The sequence below is a fragment of the Sylvia atricapilla genome, chromosome Z (genome assembly GCF_009819655.1).
Source record: "Sylvia atricapilla isolate bSylAtr1 chromosome Z, bSylAtr1.pri, whole genome shotgun sequence".
Taxonomy (NCBI): domain Eukaryota; kingdom Metazoa; phylum Chordata; class Aves; order Passeriformes; family Sylviidae; genus Sylvia; species Sylvia atricapilla.
In genome coordinates, this window is record NC_089174.1 from 50,972,332 (window position 1) to 50,992,350 (window position 20,019).

The 20,019-nt window shown below is 42.8% G+C and overlaps 1 protein-coding gene across 3 annotated transcripts in view; it reads right to left on the bottom strand.

Moving 5' to 3' along the window:
• Positions 1–6,592: 6,592 nt before the first annotated feature.
• Positions 6,593–20,019, bottom strand: part of PALM2AKAP2 (PALM2 and AKAP2 fusion) — a 272,229-nt gene continuing 258,802 nt past the window's right edge. For 2 of the 3 annotated variants that reach the window (XM_066338760.1, XM_066338759.1), the window contains 3 exons: positions 16,261–16,439; positions 12,833–12,871; positions 6,593–6,784 (listed from right to left, as the gene is read on the bottom strand). In XM_066338760.1, the coding sequence (XP_066194857.1) occupies positions 6,692–6,784; positions 12,833–12,871; positions 16,261–16,439 (311 nt within the window). In that variant the 3' untranslated portion in view covers positions 6,593–6,691. The remainder of the gene's footprint in view (positions 6,785–12,832; positions 12,872–16,260; positions 16,440–20,019) is intronic. The other variant, XM_066338758.1, reaches the window with a different exon arrangement.

Below are 20,019 nucleotides of genomic sequence, written 5' to 3' on the forward strand. Positions count from 1 at the left end.
CTGTACACCAAAACCATACTTCTAAAAGCAAACAAGCCTTTTAAGAGTGAGCAAGTGCCCTACTTTAGCATCTTCCTTCTTTCACTCCAGTTAAATAGAGCTGAATACTTTCTGCCACCTCCACACAGCGTGGGGGTTACAAAGCTGTCCAGCAAGTCAAGTCTCATTGTGTATTTGGAAACTCCACCTTTCTCCATGGAGATAATGCTTAGCAAAGACCTCTTTCGCCCTGCAACACCTTTGAACACCACAACCTTGTTGCCTGCAACACTTTGGAAGCCTTATATGAGTCCTGTGAGGAGCTATTTCACCAAGGCTGTGTCATTATCCATGTGCTTTTGCTAATATTTTCCCAGTTTCTTGTGTTTCAGTTGCAGTTGAGGATTTGATGCTTATTTTAATATAAGGCCAAGAGAGTTCAGATTTCTCAGACACTACATGAGGAAGAAGTATTTGTGGGGGTCATTTGTACATAAGCATCTTGGCTCAGCGTCACATTGCCCTGGTCTGTCTGCTGCAGCTCAGAATGAAACCCTCCACATTTTGCAGAGCACTTTCAACTTCCTGCTCCTGACCCCTGCTCTGCATCCACCTTCTCAGCTAGCAACAGTCCCCACAAGAGTTCAGTGCAGTAAGGCCTCTTGCCAAGTGTTCTGTGTGTCCAGCTACAGCTCTGTGCCAAGCTTCCTGCCAAGGCAACACAGCCTGCAGTTGCTCCCAGCAGTAGCTTCCTGGCAGGGCTGGTGCGCCCCAGGAGCTCCCGTAGGAAGGGGCATGACCAGGGCATGGGGTATGCATGCTAAGCACAGCAGCTTTTTCTGGGGCCCCATCCCAAATGTCTCCCCACGGGAAGATTGGGAGATGTGCCATGGCTCTCTTCCTGGTCCTCTGCTGGCCGCAGGAGGGCTTCCTGCATTGGCAGGGGTGCTAGCGCAGTGAGCTCGGCAATGAACGGGTCCTGGGGCCGGGGCACCACTCACCACGTCCCTCCCACGTACTGGATGCCCCCAGCATCTGGCTTCCAGGAGCCATCCTTGGAAATTAAGCTCTCGCCACGGTCAGTGCAATCCCCCCTGAAGATGTCACTGCTGCTACACAAATCCCCCCATGCGGTTTGCCGTAACAGAGAATGTGACAAGGTAGCTGTGCACGTTTTTCTTCCTTCGTCGATTTTTCTTGCCACTGCTCCAACACTCTAGATTGGAACAAGGCCTGAAATCATTTCCAGCTCCTGGTGGCGTACCATTCTCAATTCACTGCAGGGCTGACACATATCTGGAATGGAGCAGGAGCCCTCACACTGCTTGCTGTGTCTAGTGCTTACTGCAAAAGCTCCCTTCCTTAAGACCCCATTGATAAAGCGGTGGGGTATGATGTTGATTAATCAGTGCTCAGCCAAAGCTAGCAGCAGACCATGAGGTCTAGATGGCATCCTGGTTATTTTGCTGCTGCTGCTAAGGTTGTTTGTTTAGTTTTTTGTTGGTTTTCCCCCTACTCTATTGCTGAAGTGACAGGATAGCCCTTGGCTCTCAGTCTTGAGCCATGTGAAACACTGGGATGCTTTCAGCCTTTGGCCTGGGAAGCAGTGGAGGGCTGGACACAGACTGCAAGCAGCTTCCTGCACTGTCCCCCTCAGTGAGTTTAGCAACTAGAACTTGAAGTCATTAGTGCTTAAGTTCATGCTTGTGTTTGTATCTGGCCCTACCTACTCCTGCCCCCCTGTTACAGCTTGTGGCACTCTGACTTGGTTTCCTCACACTACGGATCTCTGTTTGTAAGGTTTTTAAACCTCTCGTGACCATTCACAAGTGAAAACACTGAATGCTCTCCCTCCTTTTAAAGCAGTTTCATCAAACCTGTCCCTGCAGAGGAGATCCTTTGCCTCTCCATTTGCTTTCCCTTTGTGCTGGGGCTCCCTGAAGCCTCCTGGAACTAAATGAACTGCAATACCTTCACCTTCTATGGGGCTTATGACAGAAATTATTGATAAAATGCTCTTTTATAACATGTGTCCATTACCTACAGAGTAAAAAAACACTCTGAAGTTTGGTACATGCCATTTCAGCTATGCAATAGGGTGCCAGGGACTTGAAATGTTCTGAGTGTGTTATGAAACAGTGCAACAGCTGATAACAGCAGAACTAACTGCAAAATTTCTGACCTGCTGCCACTCACTGGTGTCATTTAATTACTTTTGCAATGTTTGAATGCTCCCTTGCAGAAGTCCAATTTTCACTTTTATTTCACATAAAATCCAAAGAAGATGCCCTGGAGTTCCTTTTCCCACTGTGTGCTAATAAGTCTAATACACAATCCTTCTTTGGCACAGAGCTTGGCAAGGCAGAGGAAGACAGAAAGCCTCTCCTGTGTTGACAAGACAGCAACACATTTTTTTTCAAAGATTGAGGGACTGGATTTGATGGACAAATTTTCAAGCTTGTTCTCTAGCCCATTTCTTTATTTCCATTTACTAGCTGGAATGTAAATTCACAACTGATTTTCTTCATAGGCATTTCTGATACCATCTGCACAGGGAGAGGAGGGCTGGGGTTATGAAAAGCACAGACTGGGGGCAGCACTTGTCCCTAGGCAACTCCCACCAAAATCACCGATCACCAAAATCCCACAGAGGATTGTAATTAAATACCTGACTGTCCCTGGCACAGGAAGGGGCAGAGGCTGGCATGAACCTGGCTAGATCCCAACTAGTCCCTGCAGCCCTTCTAAGGTGCACCCGGTGCTCTGGCACCTCCCAGGAGGAGGTTCTTGCAGGAAAAAGCTGGCAGAAGCTTCCTCACAGGCTGACGGATGGGATCTCCCCTGGTCCAGATGACCATGAAGGGGGAGGGAGGGGCAATGGGCAAGCAGCTGGCTGCTGCAGTCAGGCATGTAATGAATGGACAACTGGCTGAAAGAGTGTGCTCTGCCATGCAGGACAGTGGGGTTCCTGCAGGGGTGAAGGAAGCAAACAAAGAGAGGTCATGAGATTCATCATAGGGCAGATTTGGTCTCTGCAAACCTCCACAAACATGACAGTGGGAAAAGAATATGCAGGGATGCTCTTGTTCCTGCAACTGACACCACCAAGTGGAGAGAGATCTCTCCCACCTCTAGACAGAGACATCAAGTCGAGAACCACAGGAAGAGACCGACTGACTGTCACGGAAGGTGGGACACAGGCCACTCTCTTCCAGCCACATGCAGCTTTCAGGGGCACACCTTCCTGCAATAACATGAAGAAACAGGCAGTTTTATAGAAACACAACACAGGTTTCTATTTTAATGAGAAAATAATTATATACTTGCATTGTAGGCCTCACAGTCACTATAAAACAGAAGCAGGATAACATTTATGTGGTTAACATACAGAAAGCCAGGTATCGTTGAAACTGCTTGATAAATTATGACAAAGATGCTGCCTTTTGGTTGCCAGACACATCAATACTATTCTATTTTCCTTCAGAAATGTCAGTACAGAGCAAGATGAAGCCCAAACCGGCGGCTTTAAAAACAAATTTTTCAGAAAACCTGCACTGTAACCCCAAACCGATTATAATCACAAATGCTAATGCTTAACTATTTCTCAATACACAGTTTCATTAAAACCAGTCTTTGCCACGGGAAAGGATCTGAGCGCTTCTTTTGTGGAGAAAAAGTTAACTCTGCAATAGTGCTCTTTTGTTGCATTTGATACAGTCATATATAGATAGATATGTATTACTGCTGTATACTTATAAACACCTAAGCTTGGTAGCATGCAAATGAAATAACAGAGGCGTCTCACTCTTGTTACCACAGCACTGAATGTGCTGCTGACTCTAAGTGTCCATAATTTCTGGAAGAGAAAAACTGTGCTGGGTGAAAAATCTGTCTGTCCTGGACTGAAATACTTTCGTTGCAGGGGCTGAAAGCAAATGCTTCTATCACAGAGAACAGTGCATGAAAAGATGTCTTATGATTAGTGATTACTGTCACTGGTTTCCAGTGAGAAAGCTGGAGGGAAAAACAGGCCTAAAGACTACAGAAAATAAAGATGCAAGTTCCTGGGAAGGCAGTCCAGGGCTGACCCAGCTTTCAGGAGCAAATACTGGGGGAAAATATGATGAATGCCATTTAATGCAAGACCACCACACCACAGAGGGCATCTCCTGTTCTCAGAAAACTCCTTTTTCCTAGTCTCTCTTAAGCTTTCCCCAAAGGCCAGGAATCTTCTTGACACAGGTGTGTGAAGCTCACATCTGCAGTGACATACGGTTTCACTGGTGCTGCCCTGGTGCTTTTCCGACAGCTGTATGGTAACAACCTGCCTTGAGACATGAATCACCCTTGATTCACTCTTGATTACCATGCCTGAAAAACAGGTCCACCTCTTCAAATATGTAATTCCTTCACAGGCATGGAGCCTCACCATGGTGCCTCTCCTTGAGATAAGCTTGCTGCCCTCATCACAGTGAAATCTCAGTTCAGCAAGTTTTCTGCGGTTCAGCAAGTTTTCTTCAGTTCAGTAGCACTTAAGGAGAAAATGGAAAGAACTCAGTCAATGGGTAGATATAAATGTATTTACTACATTTCCCTGAAAATAAGCCTCAAAATTTTAAGTGTCCATGGACAGAAATCACATGCTGGAGGAACTGAAGCGTGGTGGTGGTGAATAATTTGGTTGCAAGCTCTTTGTTTGTTTAAGAAAAGCACCAGAAGTATGTTCACAGTATCAGTCCTCATTTTAAATGAGCTCACTGTTTCAGGATAAAACAGCACAGCAGGTTACGAAACTAAGGAAAGGCTTAGGGAGGACAAAGTATCCTGGCTGATGATTTTTAAAAAGATGTCTAAGTAATAACTGATTACAAAAAAGAAAGAATATTTTTTAGAAAAAAAAAGGTTCAGTGTTTTTTTTTCCCATCACCTCCCAACCTTTTTGGTTTCCAGTCCAGAAATTATGGTTGTAAAATATTCCTATTGTATTGCTTGGTGACAATAAAGAGTAAACCCGCGGCCTCTATACTACATACAAATACAAAGCACAAGAATAAATACCACATTTCTTTTCCTAATCGTCACCTTACAAAACTGGTCAATACTTTGCAATTGTGACTCATGCAAATACCATGTTGGGTCAAATTTTAATATCACAAATACTGCATTAACTCAGTGCCTTATTTTTATATCCCCTTTCAGAAAAAAAAATAGCACTCACCACTATAGCTGGTAAACAGCTGTGGAGAAAATCATGAGCACATGCACTGCCATACACTTTCTGGTATGTCAGCTCATGCACTCACCCACACACCCACACACACACACCCCCACACACATCCACAATAATCCTTCACTGCTGATCCCAAGCCTAAGCAATAACTAAAGGCTCTATGGTTTTTCTTGTAGCACTGAAAACACTGGCTGAATGGCTAAAATAGTATTTTCTTCCCTTGTCTGCTCTTCCTTGCTCATTCCTTCCAACTCATTATGCCCTTTAGCATTTTTGTTGCCTGGAAACGTGAAGACTTCCACAAAGCACTCTACTTCAAAGGCTTTTTAAGTTGTATAAATATAGTTGAAGACATAACTATCTTTCTTCTTTATTTCATACCTCTTACTAGGCCAGAGTCTGGCTTAGTTCATTTATTGCCTCATTTAAAAATTAAATGTCCTTTATTTGTATCCCTTTCCCACTACCTTTCTACTTCAAATTATCCATCTTCTAAGATTTTACACATATGCCATTCTTTCCCACCCCAACATCAAAAAATAGTTGTCATCCACTAAATACAGATTTTCTACTTAGAAACTTTGTTGCGTAAATATGCTCTGAGAACCTGGAGTTCAGGTGATATTGCAAGCATATAGGATCCTAAAGCTAAGGTAATCCATTTGGCTTAGCTCTCATCCCCATCTATTCCACTCCTAAATTGTGATGGCTTGTGTTGCAACACAAGGACTGTTTGACTGAGTTTGCTGGATTGTACATTTGCAGTAACTGCCTCCCTGTTTGTTGGGTTCCTCTTGTTTTTAACAGATAAATTACTAGAAAGGGGAGCAGAACCCACCCCCCCACCCAAAACAACCAACCCAATCCCAAACCCAACCCTTCAGTCTACTCAAAGAAATAGAACAGAGGGCAGTATCTTTGTATTTGGAGGATGGGTAAGAGCACGCCGAATTAATGCCGACTGTCTTTGTGCAGTGACTGTGGGAGGCGAAGGAATTGCAGGAGGTTCTGACAGGAGCTGCTGGGTGGACCATGATCCTGGGGGCAAGCAGGACTGGCAATTCAGTCAGAAAGGAATGCAAGTGTGAGCCCTGGCTGCAGACTCCTCCACTAAAGACTTCCTGCCACGTGTCTGCAGCCTATCTTGTCCACGGGCACAATTACCCTCTTGTGCCCACCCGCAAGGGCTCCTACCCCCTGCACCCTCTCCATTGCATTATTTCAGAGGGGAGATGGAGGGAAGAAGAAGGGGCTGTTTTCTAGATGTGTTTTTCCTGTAGTTTTAGGATTGCCAGGAGCTGGATCACTTCTGTGTCTATGTGCATCGAGTTTGTTGTGTATTTAATAAATATTGGACTAAAATGCTGCTGCGTTCATGGTGGGTTTTGTGTTTGCTTTTTTTTTTTTTTTTTTTCTTCTTTCTTCCTTTCTCTTCTTTTTGGTTCCAGCATGCCTGGTTGCTGTCTTCACACTGCAGTGTTGTTATTCGTCCTCCTCTCGGTTGGCATAAATGCCAGCTTCCCAGCGCAGTGCTAGAGCACTCTTCCTTCGGTTCACCCTGGTCGCCTCAAGGACCTGGTCAGGAGATAAAACGAAAGCACAGGATGTCACTCAGCTGGCCATGCCCTCAGGGTGTCCCACACTGTGCACCCAGGCAGGCAGAGACCAGCCTGGTGGGCAGGGTCCAGCCAGGCCAGCCCTACCCAGGGGGCTCCAGAGCCACACCTGGTGCAGAAAAGGAAGAAGAGATGCAAGGAAGCACTCCATGACGTGAAAGTGGGGGGCTGCACACAGGAGCAAAGCCACACTACAGGAGGACAGAAGTAGTAAGCAGTTGTCTGGCAGCATCCAACTCTCTGCAGGGGAGCCCCAGCTGACCTCTCCCACCCCAGCTACAATTGCCCAGTCTCAAGGTCTTGGCCCCCTCCCCAGGGCCAAGTTTAGTTTCATTTCAAAATGAAACTGCACACCTTCAGTACCAGGAGCCAGCAACCACCCTGCAGCTTTGTCCAGAGGCTGCTCTAGAGCTGCATATGAAGCCCAGGATGCAGAGAGCTGCCTATTTCAGCACATCACCCTCTTAGGCAGGATTAGGCAGCACCTGCCCCCAGCCCCTGCCCCTGCCCCTCTTGTAGTCATTGGGTTGCAGCTACTGCACGCTGAGATCCAAGCACTCCTGGAATGGAAAATCACTCTACACAGAGGCAAAAGAAGATTTACACAAGGAAAGCTGACAAAGCCTGGCACAAGACGGACCTGTACACACAGGTATATGCACACACTGCACATCTATTCGTACATATGCACACACATGAACAATTGACTGAAAACGTAAGAAACAGTTTTAATACGTTTTGAAAAAGTCAAAATGGAAGTGAGACAACATCAAAAGGCATTATTGTGACGTGTCTGAGGTACTCCTCAGCAAATAATGCATGGCTGTGGGTGTTTTCCACACAGCAGAGTGAAATACAAAGGGGGACTGGAGCTTTCTTACAGAAGTGTATGAATATGTTATTTTCTGACCAACACTTAATAACAGCTCCATAAGAAAATCTACAGAGTTGGGAATGTCAATTGCCCTCAGTGAGTTTTAACCATGCCTCCCAAAGAAGCAAACTTGTGAAGCTTTTTACATCAGTTAACAAAACTCCCAGGACAAATACATGAGTCTTCACTGAAGCAACACTTGCCATCCTTCATCCCTAATGCTTCCTGCAAGCTGCTCTGCTGTCTGCGGAAGAGTACATACAACCTTTTGAGATAGGATGATGGTATTTTATTCTTCTGTGAAGGAAGTCATATGCCATGAGGACTTAAGCCTTGACTACAATACAAGTAAGTAATCTAGGAGTAAAGACTTTCTTCTTCTAGCTTGTGACAAACTGTGGTTGGAAGAGTACACAGGTATTAGACTCCAGTACAGCCAGTATCAGAAAATCAACTCTGAACTGCCAGCTGAAATTATAGGCCACCATAACTTTGCTTATGGGAATGAGAATGCACTACTGCATTTATGCCAACTGTAACCTCTAGACCTTCATCCAGGAGCTGAAGATAGAATGGAGTTTTGACCAGAATGAGTATTTCTTTGCTCTCTTAGTTTCTTTCGACTATGACTATGAACAAGCAAAAGAACTGAAGACAAAAATCTGGCTAATAAAGATGGATTATAAGAAAAGCTCCATCTCATTCTCAGCACTGACCATAGCTACAGAGTTAGTCCACGCCCACTGCAGGGATTTTGTGCTGAAATTTTGCCCAAAATCATGCCTCCTCTTTTTGCAGAACCACTACCAAAAGGAGGGATCAGGGCTGAGTGGATTCTGTGTTCCCTAGCAGAGGGCAAATGTGCTCATAAACCTAGCAATTTATTAAAAAAAAAATCAGTAGGAAAAAATTGGTCTGAGACATCAGCCTGTAAGCTGCGTACTGGAGTTACTCCCACTGCAGGATGCCTGAACCTGGAAAAGACACCCCAAACTGAACAACAGAGAAACAAAACTGGGAGTGGGTATCAGTGCATCATTCAGCACAAATTTCAAGCTAAAACTGACATTGTATTTTTAAATAAAGTCTGAGAAATTTGGCCTGCAAAAATAAGCCAGCTGAAAATAAAATTGATTTTACAACTTTTAGAACGGTTTGAAATCAGCAGCTTCTTTGCTGGATATCACAGTATTGTGAAAGTCTCTGCTGATGGATTGCAACAGTCAGGACACTTGAACTTTGAAGATTCCTGCTTTGGATCAGTCAGCTTGTATTTGTCGTAAAAAATGGTGATAGGGTTTCTTCCATTTATCCTTGGTCTACACACCTACCCCTAAGTCTGTCTGCTTCTACAAATGCTGCTGGCTCTCCAAGCAAAACTGTATCCAGATTCATATCAGAGGTAACATGAGTCTTGGACCTTGCAGGAAAGCAAGTCTGGCTCAGTATTAACACTAAATGGTACAGCATATAAACTAAAGATCCTTTTGAATAGTTATTCCAGAATTGTTCTTCTAATCTACTGAAAAGAGTGTTTGACCTAAAACAACCTTTGTTTTCACAAGGCTGTGACAGTTTTAGACCTGCTAGAGGAAACAGTGGCATAATTATAGCACGCAAATGGAATGACTGAATGGGGAATTGGGACTCCTCAATGGAGCACTGAATTCATGACCCAGGAAGCTGCTTGCCTAAAAATAGCCAGCTATCTCCATTTTAAAATATATTTGGCCAGTATCAGGGCTGACTCTAGACACATAATGAGTGCAGCAGCTCCAGGCTCTTCATAGCAAGTCAAAAATGCTATCTCAATGCTTCACAAGCACCCTACTTGATGATGCCCTGCATCAGCTAAGTGGACACATGCAGAGCCAGGCTTGGTGCTCTGGGTGTCCTAAGGCAGCCAGAGCTGTAACTGTACACAGAAGGAAGATGATGGAGCAGATGCTTCTCCTAAGCTTAGACTTCTTAGCTTGTGAACTATGTCCTAACGAAAAAGCCACATCAGGGAAAAAAAGCAATGTTACATAGAACATCTTATTTAGTAGCAGAGGTGATTTGAATACCAGCTGTAGAATAAGAGGAAGAACTTGCAGAGCAGAAGTAGGTTGAGGGAAAGAAAAAAGATAAGAGCTGTAAGAACTGGTCTTCACCTCTCTGCAGAAAATTCCTTTCTGGATCTTGTGGTTGCAGGAGCTTGAGGTCTTGCTAAGAATTGCAGAGGGTTCTTTCCTTGAATATTTCATATTTTTTTGAGGATTATGGGGGAAAAAAGAAAATTTAAAACAGCTGCCACTGTTAGGTGTATGAATAATTTTTCTATCCATCCTAGAGATGGAGACTAACCTATACTGAGTTTTCCTCCATCAGATTTAACAAATCCAGTACACAGCTTACAGCTTAATAATTGCTCTCTTACTGACAACAATAGAAAGCAATTATATATATGTATGTATGTATGTGTATATATATGCTTTAGCCCAAATAATATTCATTACAACCACTGAAATAGTGGTGTTTTCTAAGTAGTCAGAAAATTGACCGCTATATAGTACAAGATGATTTTTGTTTAACAATGTAGCAAAGCTGATGTGGAAGAGAAACGGTTTTTCTGAGGTTTAATATTTTACTGATTTGTCCCATCTGAATCTGGAAGAACTAAAAGAAAAAACAGAAAACAGAAAATGCAAAGGTCTGCATGTCTAAAATCTGTGAGCACTGTGTGGTAAAGTTGCTGCACAAAACACATTCTTGCAGCACAATGTGCACAAAGAGATGAAGCACAAATGCACAGAATAGGCTGACTGCTCCTGCAGATGTGAGTGCTTCTGCTCACAAATCATAAACCAAATGCTTTAAATAAAACTGGAACTACTGAGAGAACATCTATTTCTCCAGCATGAAGGTATTTTACTTACTGTACCTACCTAATGCTGTTTACTGAATACCCAGACTGCTAGTAAACATAGTGAGGAGCTGGGTATCTGAGATTAAAATGTGTTTACTTGAAGCAAGACAGTGACAGTATTAAATTGCTGCTTCTCAGTATTAAAACATGATCTGTGTGCCCCACGCCATCAAATCTAGAAGTTTCATCTCCTGTTTCTTAACACAAAAATTTTCAGCAGTAGCCTTTAATGTTGCATAAACATCATCTTACTGCAGTTATTTGCTACAGCATGATTGTGTTAAGGAAACTCAAGCTAATGTCCTGTACATTTGAATATATGTTTAAGGCCAAAAGCAGAAGGTTTTGTGTATAAAAACATCCTATGCAGGGGCATGCACACAGGTCTCTAAACAGCAGTGGGATGTGCTTTTATTACGAGCTGCAGGAATTTGAGGGTGATGCAATACATCACCCTAATGAAGCAGGATGCAGTTGCTGTGGTAGCTGAACTTCAGCAGTTACTGTGCCTTGCCGTTTTCTGCTTTCCAGAGTGGAACTGTCAGGATCACTGGAAGCCCCTGCTCCCAAGCCAGTGCAAGAACAGTTGGGACAGCTGCAGTGCTGTCAATGATGATTAAAACTAAGCCGCCTGCCTGCACCAGAGTGCATTTTGAAATGCTCTGGTGAACAAGAGGCACAGGTAAGCTGTGGGGTTAGTAGAGAGTAGGGGCATATAGTGTCTTGAGTCTTGTTCCTTCTGAAACAACCTGTTTGGTTTTAGCTGACAATTTCCAGTGAGAATCACATGGTTTCTTCAGCCTGAGGTTGGATGCTGGGGAATAGCCAGAGAACATCCTTTCACCTGCATGAGGAATTTCTGTGTCCTACAGTCTTTTGTATTTCTAGCCCCTTTCCCATTCATACACATTCTTTTCCTTACTCTTTGTATCATTACCATTACACAAGGTGGACACAAAACTCTTCCCAACAGCAGAAGACTATTGCCTGGACCTTTAAAAACTACACCAGAACTTCTGCCTCTCACCCAACACCAAACACTCAGATCACTACTTGCTGTTCACAAATCTTGACTTAGATTATTGTGAAGGTATTATGGAGGAGAAAAGGCACTACCTGTGTTTAAAATCAGGACTCTGAAAGCATATTGCTCTTATACTGATTTAACTGTTCTATAAATACACAAAGATCAATCACTGGCTTGTATCAGTGTGATAAAACCCATTCTAAATTATGAATAAGAAATGGCACAGACTTGTCTTTGCTTTACTCTCCATGTCAGAAAATGTTCATGTACTTGTCTTGAGGTAGCTGATGTGTCAAATATATTATGGAATAGGAAAAAAATGGAAGGTTCAGGTTTATAAAAAAAGTCCTGATGTTAGACAAGAGAGTATCAAATGGTAATTGTCATTACCACAATCTGCAGAGAAAATTACAGGCATTTGAAATATACACATTACTGAGCACCTCATTCTTAACAAACATTGCAAAAGTGAAGCTAGTATCAACTACCTGATCTTAAAATTATTACCTTTAGCAAAGTCCAGCTTTGTGGGGATAAAGACTGTGCCAATTACTACTTTGCTAAAATACCATATGTTACTGTAAATACCCTTTATTTGGCAGATTTGGGTTTATTCCACCCTGAGACAAACAATGATGCTAAGTTGTGGGACTGTGATCAGTCATCACATCACAACAGACAGGGACAAGGAAAGGTTCACGAAATCAAACAGACTGAGGCCATGCACTTTGATTTGACTCTTCCACAGATAAAAGGATGGTGTGCAGGTTATTTTACAAAAGACTAGAGATTTTGGTAATATTAAATATACTCTAATCAGAGACCAAGGAAAGCTACAGAAGTTTCATGCAGCATCTGAGGATGCTTGGATCCCAGGTTTAGCTTTGCCAGCTAAATGGTAAGAGGGATTAAGGAGAAGTTCTCACTTCTCACATCCAGAATGCTCCAGTCCCAGACAACAGTTCCCATCCCTTTAATTACAACCCCTCCAATGGCAGAAATTGTAACTAAAATCCAAGGGTAAGAAAACCAGCCACACAAATATTTACTAATGAGAGATATATGGGAATATCACACACATGCATTTTTTAATATGAAATGGCATTGGCACACGCTATGAAAAATGCTAACAGCACCAACATGCACTTGGAATCACCATGCAAGAAGAAGCAAAAATAAACAAGCATTTGAAAAGTACCTCAGAAGTAACCTTGCTAGACAGTAATTTACAGGTGTACTGGTAGAAAGGGAAAAGACCAGCATTAGTACATTGAACAAGCATGTTATAACTAGGAAACAAGAACAATTTACAGAAATTCCAAGAACTGGCACATTCCAGAGTATAAGACTTCAAGCAACTTAGTGTCATAAAAATAAAAACGAAAGATTAGCCAGTTTGGTGTTATTTTAATGATGTTGCTTGGCCAGTCTCAGTCTTGTTTACCATCAGTGCTTGACCCACTTCCTTGCTGCTGCTTTTTCTCTTTCACTCATCTGCTGAAATCTGTGCAACACATTCTCTGGAAGAAATCGCCCCCTTTCCTGAGCAGCAAAGTTCTTCCAAGATGTATTTAATTTGATGTCTCTTTCTGAAAGGCATAACTCAAAAGCCTTGACCAGAGAGGCCATGTTGTAGCCACAAAAGCCACTGAAGTCAGACATGAAACAGAAGGTGGTGATGCCTGAAACAGAGACTACAGAAGGCAAATGTCCTACTGAAACCACCCTCCTGTCTTTTGTTGTGTCTTATGCAGAGCAAAAGTGAATCTCTATATATCAGAACTGCTGGTGTGCTCAGCACAACAGGGTGTTACTGTGGACATGAAACTTTTCCACAAATCTCTCCATTCAGCAGACCATGGCTACTGTGCCAGGCACCCTGACTGCTCCCACTACTTGAGGAAGTCTCTGGCTCACCTCATTGACAAAGAGCAATGCTGAGCCACATTCAGCTCTCAGGACATCATACCCCAAGTAGCAGCTGCCTGTCTGGTGGTCAGTTATGCTCCTTTTCCCACTGTATTTAATGTATTTTTAAAAAAAGTGCAGTGATTTGGTATTTTGTTTCTTTAGCTCCAGAAATCCTTTTTCCTGAGAACACTGTTCAAATGCTCTCTGCTGACAAATTAAAGCTGTTTGTTTTTAAATAACAGTTGCTTATCCTGGACTGTAAAATATTCACTCAAACTGACAGTGGTACAAGTGCAGCACATCTTATTAAAATTATCTTTCCCTTGTCAATGGCAGAGTTGTTTACCAAAGGAGAGTGGAAAAAGCCAGAGAAAAGAAACAAAACACTCCTGCTGATCTCAGGAAGTTCTTCCTAGGCTCTGCAGGACACAGACCTCCAATAGGATTTTGGGTGGGCAGCAGCAAAAAAATCTTGTTTGGCTTTATGCAGTGGGCTAACAGAAGAGGGAATTACAACGAACCTCATCACTGTGAGACTTTGGTGTGCGCTGGGACTTTGCAAATTCACTGAAGCCTTGAAAATTCATGACAGAAAAGGATCAATCCCACAGGTTGTCTGAGTGGCACCAATGCCCTGGCAGAGCATCTTTGGGTGGTCAGTGTCTGGGCAGCTTTAGCAGTAGTCAATAGCTTGAGATGGCACCCAGAGCAGACCTTTGTGGGCAGACATTGCCCAGACAACTTCCCAGCACTCTGGCCAGGACATTACTTCAGACTGTAGCAGAGACCAGGCAACTGGGGCCAGTCTGCCTTTCCAGGGAGCACGTGTGCAGTTCTGCAAGCACTTGAAGAACTGTGCTTAGGTAAATGAGCAGGATCAATTCAGCCACAAACCACCACTTCACAGGCTGGGCAGGTTACGTTCACTTTTTGCAGGAGTGGAGGAAGAGCACAGGCTGAGTGCCACCCCATTAGAAAGGAATGTAGAAGAGAATTTTTGAGAGAATCAGAAGAGATCTAGATTTGTAAAGTTGAATGCAAACAAAATAATTTAGTGCCTTACATTGTGTTTGTTCCAGAACAAATTTGAGATAAAATGAAAAAAAAAAAAAAATGCTAAAGATTCACTTGAAAATTAACAGCTAAAAAAGGGCCTTAATAAAAAAACAGCCAAAGAAAAGCATGGAAGCCAAGAAAAAGTCATGCTTATGTCTCTTTATTTTGTTCGCCTTCAGCTGCTCTGAAGTTTCCAGCCACCAGGCTGACAATCTCAGTGTGGGACTCCAGTGCTGGTATGCCCAGTGGGTCTTTTATACACAGCTTTTTTTAATGTTCCTCTCAGCTTCTGCAAAGGTCATGAGAGTTGCCCTGCAAACCACTGAGCACCTTCAGGAGAGATGCTCTGGGGAGATACCAGGAAATAGCACTCACCAGAGCAGGTGGGGGACCCTGTTTCACTGGGCGCTTTGGGAACGGAAAAGAAACCAGATCTCCTTCCTAAGATGTAGCCTCAAGATGCCACTGCCTGAATGAGACATGCTCCTGTGCACAAGTTCGCTTCCTATCTGCTGTAGAAGTCTGATGGACAATGTAACCTTGTTTTTCAGTGGCCTCAGTAGAATAAGGGCCCAGAAAGTTTCTGGTATGCACTGGAAACAAATCTATCTGCATTTTTAGTTAACCAATGAAAGTGCAACAGGACACTTCCATAGTCCATTCTTTATGATTTTTACTACCTTTTGTTACTGTGCAATATTCACAAGTTATGATTAAAAGCTGCCAGACTAGTGCAGTATTTCTGTTAAAAACCTTCACTTATATCTATACCCCTAAGAAGAACCTGCCTTCATGAACATTACTAGAAAGCAGTTTACTGGAGCATCCTTGGCAGTAGGGTGATTGTTCAGACATCTTTGGGAAATGTCTGAAGGACTTTGGCTGCTTCAGCAAACAATGTGTCCATTTAAGGTGTTTGATACGGACCTTGTATCTTACTTTCTTCTGCACTCATTGCACAGTAATAATGACTCTGAATAAGAAGCAGCTCATGCTCTCTTACGAAAAAGGATTTTCCTGAATTTTGATACTTCCAGGTACAAAATCCTTAGCTCTTCTTATTCGTGTCTTTAATAAAGAACACCTTCATTCAGATAAACTCTACTACTGTTTGTGTGAAAGAAAGACAAAAAAATCCAGAAACAACATGGTGGCTGTTGAGGGATCCAAGTTAACTTCTGAGACTTCTAACAACTGTTCTATTTCCAAATAGGGTGGTTTCTGGGGAAGTTATCAACTTACACTGAAGACTGAGCACACTGGGACTAGACTTTGGGGAGTGCCTACAAACACAGGTGTGAATACATGCTTGATCCACAAATTTCAAAGCGTCACTGAAATAACCCATTGGAGGGTCTTAGTGATGTGTGAATTAACAGAATCTGCCAATTATAGGGCAGCTACCCCCACAGCTCTTATTATTAGTTACCATAATTAAATTAAATGAGTTGCCTTTAATATTTGCAGTGACTCCCTCTTCCTCTTCACTGGCCTGCATCTTTCCATTTTGAACACCTGTCCCTTGGAATGTGTTAAAATCCTTACCCACTTGCAAGCTGATCTGAGCAGATTCTGGTAAAAAAGCCTTTTCCAGAATCTGTTGATTCTTGTCATGGTCTCTGTCACAGAGCATAAAGAGAGAAGGAGAACCACACTTACGGCACTGTCATCCATCCTTTCTCGTCTCTTGGTTTTGTGTGTTTCATAGTCCTCCATGAGAGTCTGCATCAGGTTCTTGGGTCGCTGGGCTCCTGCAGACTCCTCGGGTGGAGGGTCCAACTGTGAGGCAGGGCCTTCTGTGGTAGGGGATGGAGGAGGCTTGATCTTCTCTATCTTCCCTGCAATGACATGAAAAAGAACAACCATTTCTAAGCTGAGGACTCACAATTTGTTTACCAAAGATGACAGCTGGAGAAGCATTTTCAGCAGGTTTTGAACGAAGAAACAGTTTGGAACGAAGTCTAGGAAACAATCTGCTAAATGAGGATGGTCATGGACTTGAAAAAAACCTCTCCCTTTTCCTGTAACCCACTACACCAAAACACTACAAAATCTTTTTACAAAACCACTGTTTACAAAAGTACCTGCTTGAAATATTCTGTTTCCTTCTACATGATTTCTGCAATTTGGAAATGTTTGTAAGATTCTGGAAAACCACAAGATGATTTTTTTCGTTCTCAGCCAATGCAACATGCAGGGACTATGCACGAGACATCCAAAGAAGGTCTCTTGTTAAACACAGCTGCCTTGTATTTCTCCAGTGCTTTTTATCTGCTTTTGTAGCAAGAAAGGCTTTGAGTCAATCCCTTGGTGTTTTTCCCTGTAGCTGTTTCCTGCATGTTTCGCAGAGTGTTCCTGTGGCAGAGCACGATCAGGTCTCTGTCCTATAAACTCTCGGTTCAGATATGGCCTTTGAGTTTCCTCCTGGATGAAAGACAGAGAGCTCATTTTTCTCTCTGGCTGAGCCCATTGCATCCCATGGAAGATCGTTGTTTTGAGCACAGCAACCCCAAAGGCAGGTAAAAGGCACACCAGAAAAAGAGACTGCTTCTGTAAGCTGCAGCACAGTTCACAGGTAGAGAACCTGTGCTTCTTTGGGAGGGACAAAGCTGCCTTTCTCATCACCAGGCACTGACTTGGGATGAACCACCCACCATGTTCTGTTGGGAAGAATGAAGACCACAGTGACAAGTCATGGGAATGATATGTTGGGGTTCTCAGCTGTGACAGGAGAAAGAAATGCTGAACCAAAATCTTACTTCCTTTTCCATGAACCATCATTAACTCCTTAAAATAAGACACTTCAATGAATGCAAAAAAAAAAATAACATAAATAGAGAAACATATCCACTGCAAACCCCTTAAAAACAAGTGAAATAATCAGAGGAATGATGCTGATTTTCAGGAAACATGCTGCTGAAACAAATGAAAACCCTAACTGGTCCTTCAAATATCAAAAAGCATCATGGCAATTGCAGCCACTAGAGAGCAGCCTTGAAATCTCCTGTAAGAATCAACAAGATTTATTCTTGAAAGAAGAGAGCCAACACTGCAGAGGTATTTTTACAAGAACTCCCCTTGCCAGGCTTTTTTCATTTCTGATCAGTGGCGAAAAACCCAGCATGATAAGTTTTTCATTACAGGCGTAATTTAAGATGGGCAATGCTGTGATGAAGCTGGGAATCCATCCTCTTTGTATCACCCTACCAAAGACTGGAGGGAGCGTTTCTGTGGGCCCAGATTCTTCTCTGGGTTGCATGAAGATGTGCTCCACAGATAAACAGGAGTTATGCTGCCAAAGCAGAGGCCAACAGTAGGTCCCAAGCTGCCCAGCTGCACCCATGTGTGACAGTTTAGACACAGCACAAGAGACTTGAAACTACTGTCACCCTGTCAATTAGGCCCAGTGGGTAAAAAAGAGTGATAAAAATGAAAGGCCTGATTAAGGGTCAGATGTCTTGCTCAATTCCTTTTTTCTTACAGTAGTAATTGCCTTGCATGGATGGACATAATGGAGGAAGAATGAGGTTTTTCAGATGTCTGCCCAACTTGTACCTTCTCCAGGGATACAGACACAGCACAAGACACTCAAATCTATGGACAAGTCTAATGGCTGAAAAAAAATCCTTCTACTCCGCCTCTCCCAGAAAACAATGCAAATTGTAGGTTTTAGAGATTTCCATTTAAGAAAGGGGATATCTTCAAGGAGGACTGTTCATCCTGGATGGAAGGCCCATCAATTTTCATAATCACAGAATCAAAAAAATTAATGTTGGAAAAGACCTTCAAAATCACTGACTCCAAGCTTTGTATTGCATGTGTGTATATATATTGTAAGTATACAATATATGTCCACATATTATACATATGATGGCTATAGCATCCCAGATCTAAATATACATATTTACTTTTTACTTAGAGATGCTGTTGAACTTTTTAAAAGACATCTGCATGAAAAATTTTCAAAATAAGACATTTCAGCAGCACAGACTGTTTCAGGAAACCAGTCTGTGCTGAAGTCAGGGGATTGCTGAAGTAGTTAAAAAAAAGATCCCTCTAGTAAGAGCCTCATTACTGCACCAGGTGAAACATGGGCTTCTTTCCTCTTGCTGTGCAGGAGGTGAGGAATGCAAATATGCAAAATCACAAACAAGCAAGCTGTAAACAAAGAACCTCTCAAAGATTCTTTCCCTTCATAGACATCCTCCACTAGGGAGGGAGTAAGAAAGCAAAGGGAAAATGAGTTAGGTTAGCATGTTGTTAAGGCACTGCTGGAAGTATTCTGGGGATGGCTGATGAGCACTCCAGAGGAATCCTTAGAGAAAATTATTAACTATCTTTTTTTCATACCAGTGTCTATAAAGGGGTAAGGAAAAAGCATATTCCATAAACGTTTCTGCTCTAGCCTTTCTCAAAATTTGATTTAAAAAGGAAGTTCATGCAAATGTATTGTATCTGATCCTTATTCTGTGCATGCTTACAAGGCATTAAAAATTTTGCAACCACCTCAAAATATCTTGCCCCAAAGTTTCAGCTTCTCTTCCCACCACACAAAAAGTATCCTCAGGCTATGGCTGAACCTGAGAAGCTTTCTAAACATAGGTCTTAGATAAAAATTGAAGGGGAAAATGGTTTTGAGGCTGAAGTGGTTTCTCTGACAGAGGCTTGAGCTCCAGGGCTGCCACTCAGGGTAAGAAAGTAGAGAGAAGAAAGAAAAGGACAGCACACACATCCCTCACAGTCACCTACAGTTTAGAGGTATCTGACTGCTTGCATTTCTAAGCTGCAACTTCCCTACTTAGGCTTATGCCACCCACTGAAATTCTCTCATTTAGTTCATCACCTGAGGGCAACAGAAGATGAGCATGGTGGGCAGTTCTCCTCGATGCTTGTGCAAGTGTTTGAGTGCACATGAGCACAATGTGCCTTCTGCCTCACTAAATACTTTAGTGACAAGCACCAAGAAGGCAGATGTGGCAGCTTCCCAAAGTATCTCTCAGGCATGGTTTCTTCTGCTAGGTACTCTCCATCCCCCATCATGAGACAGCAGACATTGACAAAGGGTTTGGCTCCAGATGAAACGCCTTCACTGAACCAAGACCTCTCCTGTAATGATTTTCACACCTCATTTTGAGGAACAGGATTACTCAGAGCCAGGCACTATAGGAACTTAGATACAAGTCCTTCACAGTTAAAGTTACTTTTAATAAAAGGAATAACAAAAAACATGGGAATTACATCACCATGCTTATATTGGATTCCTCTTATGTCACACTCTTATCATCCTGCTCAAATAAACTATCAGACAGCCCCAAATGCTCCGCCCAGCAGAGATGCTGTACTACCTGCACGCTGTTGGAGGAAACCACTGTCTTGCTGTGCAGCTGCTCACATCATGCTACATGCAAGCAAAACAGC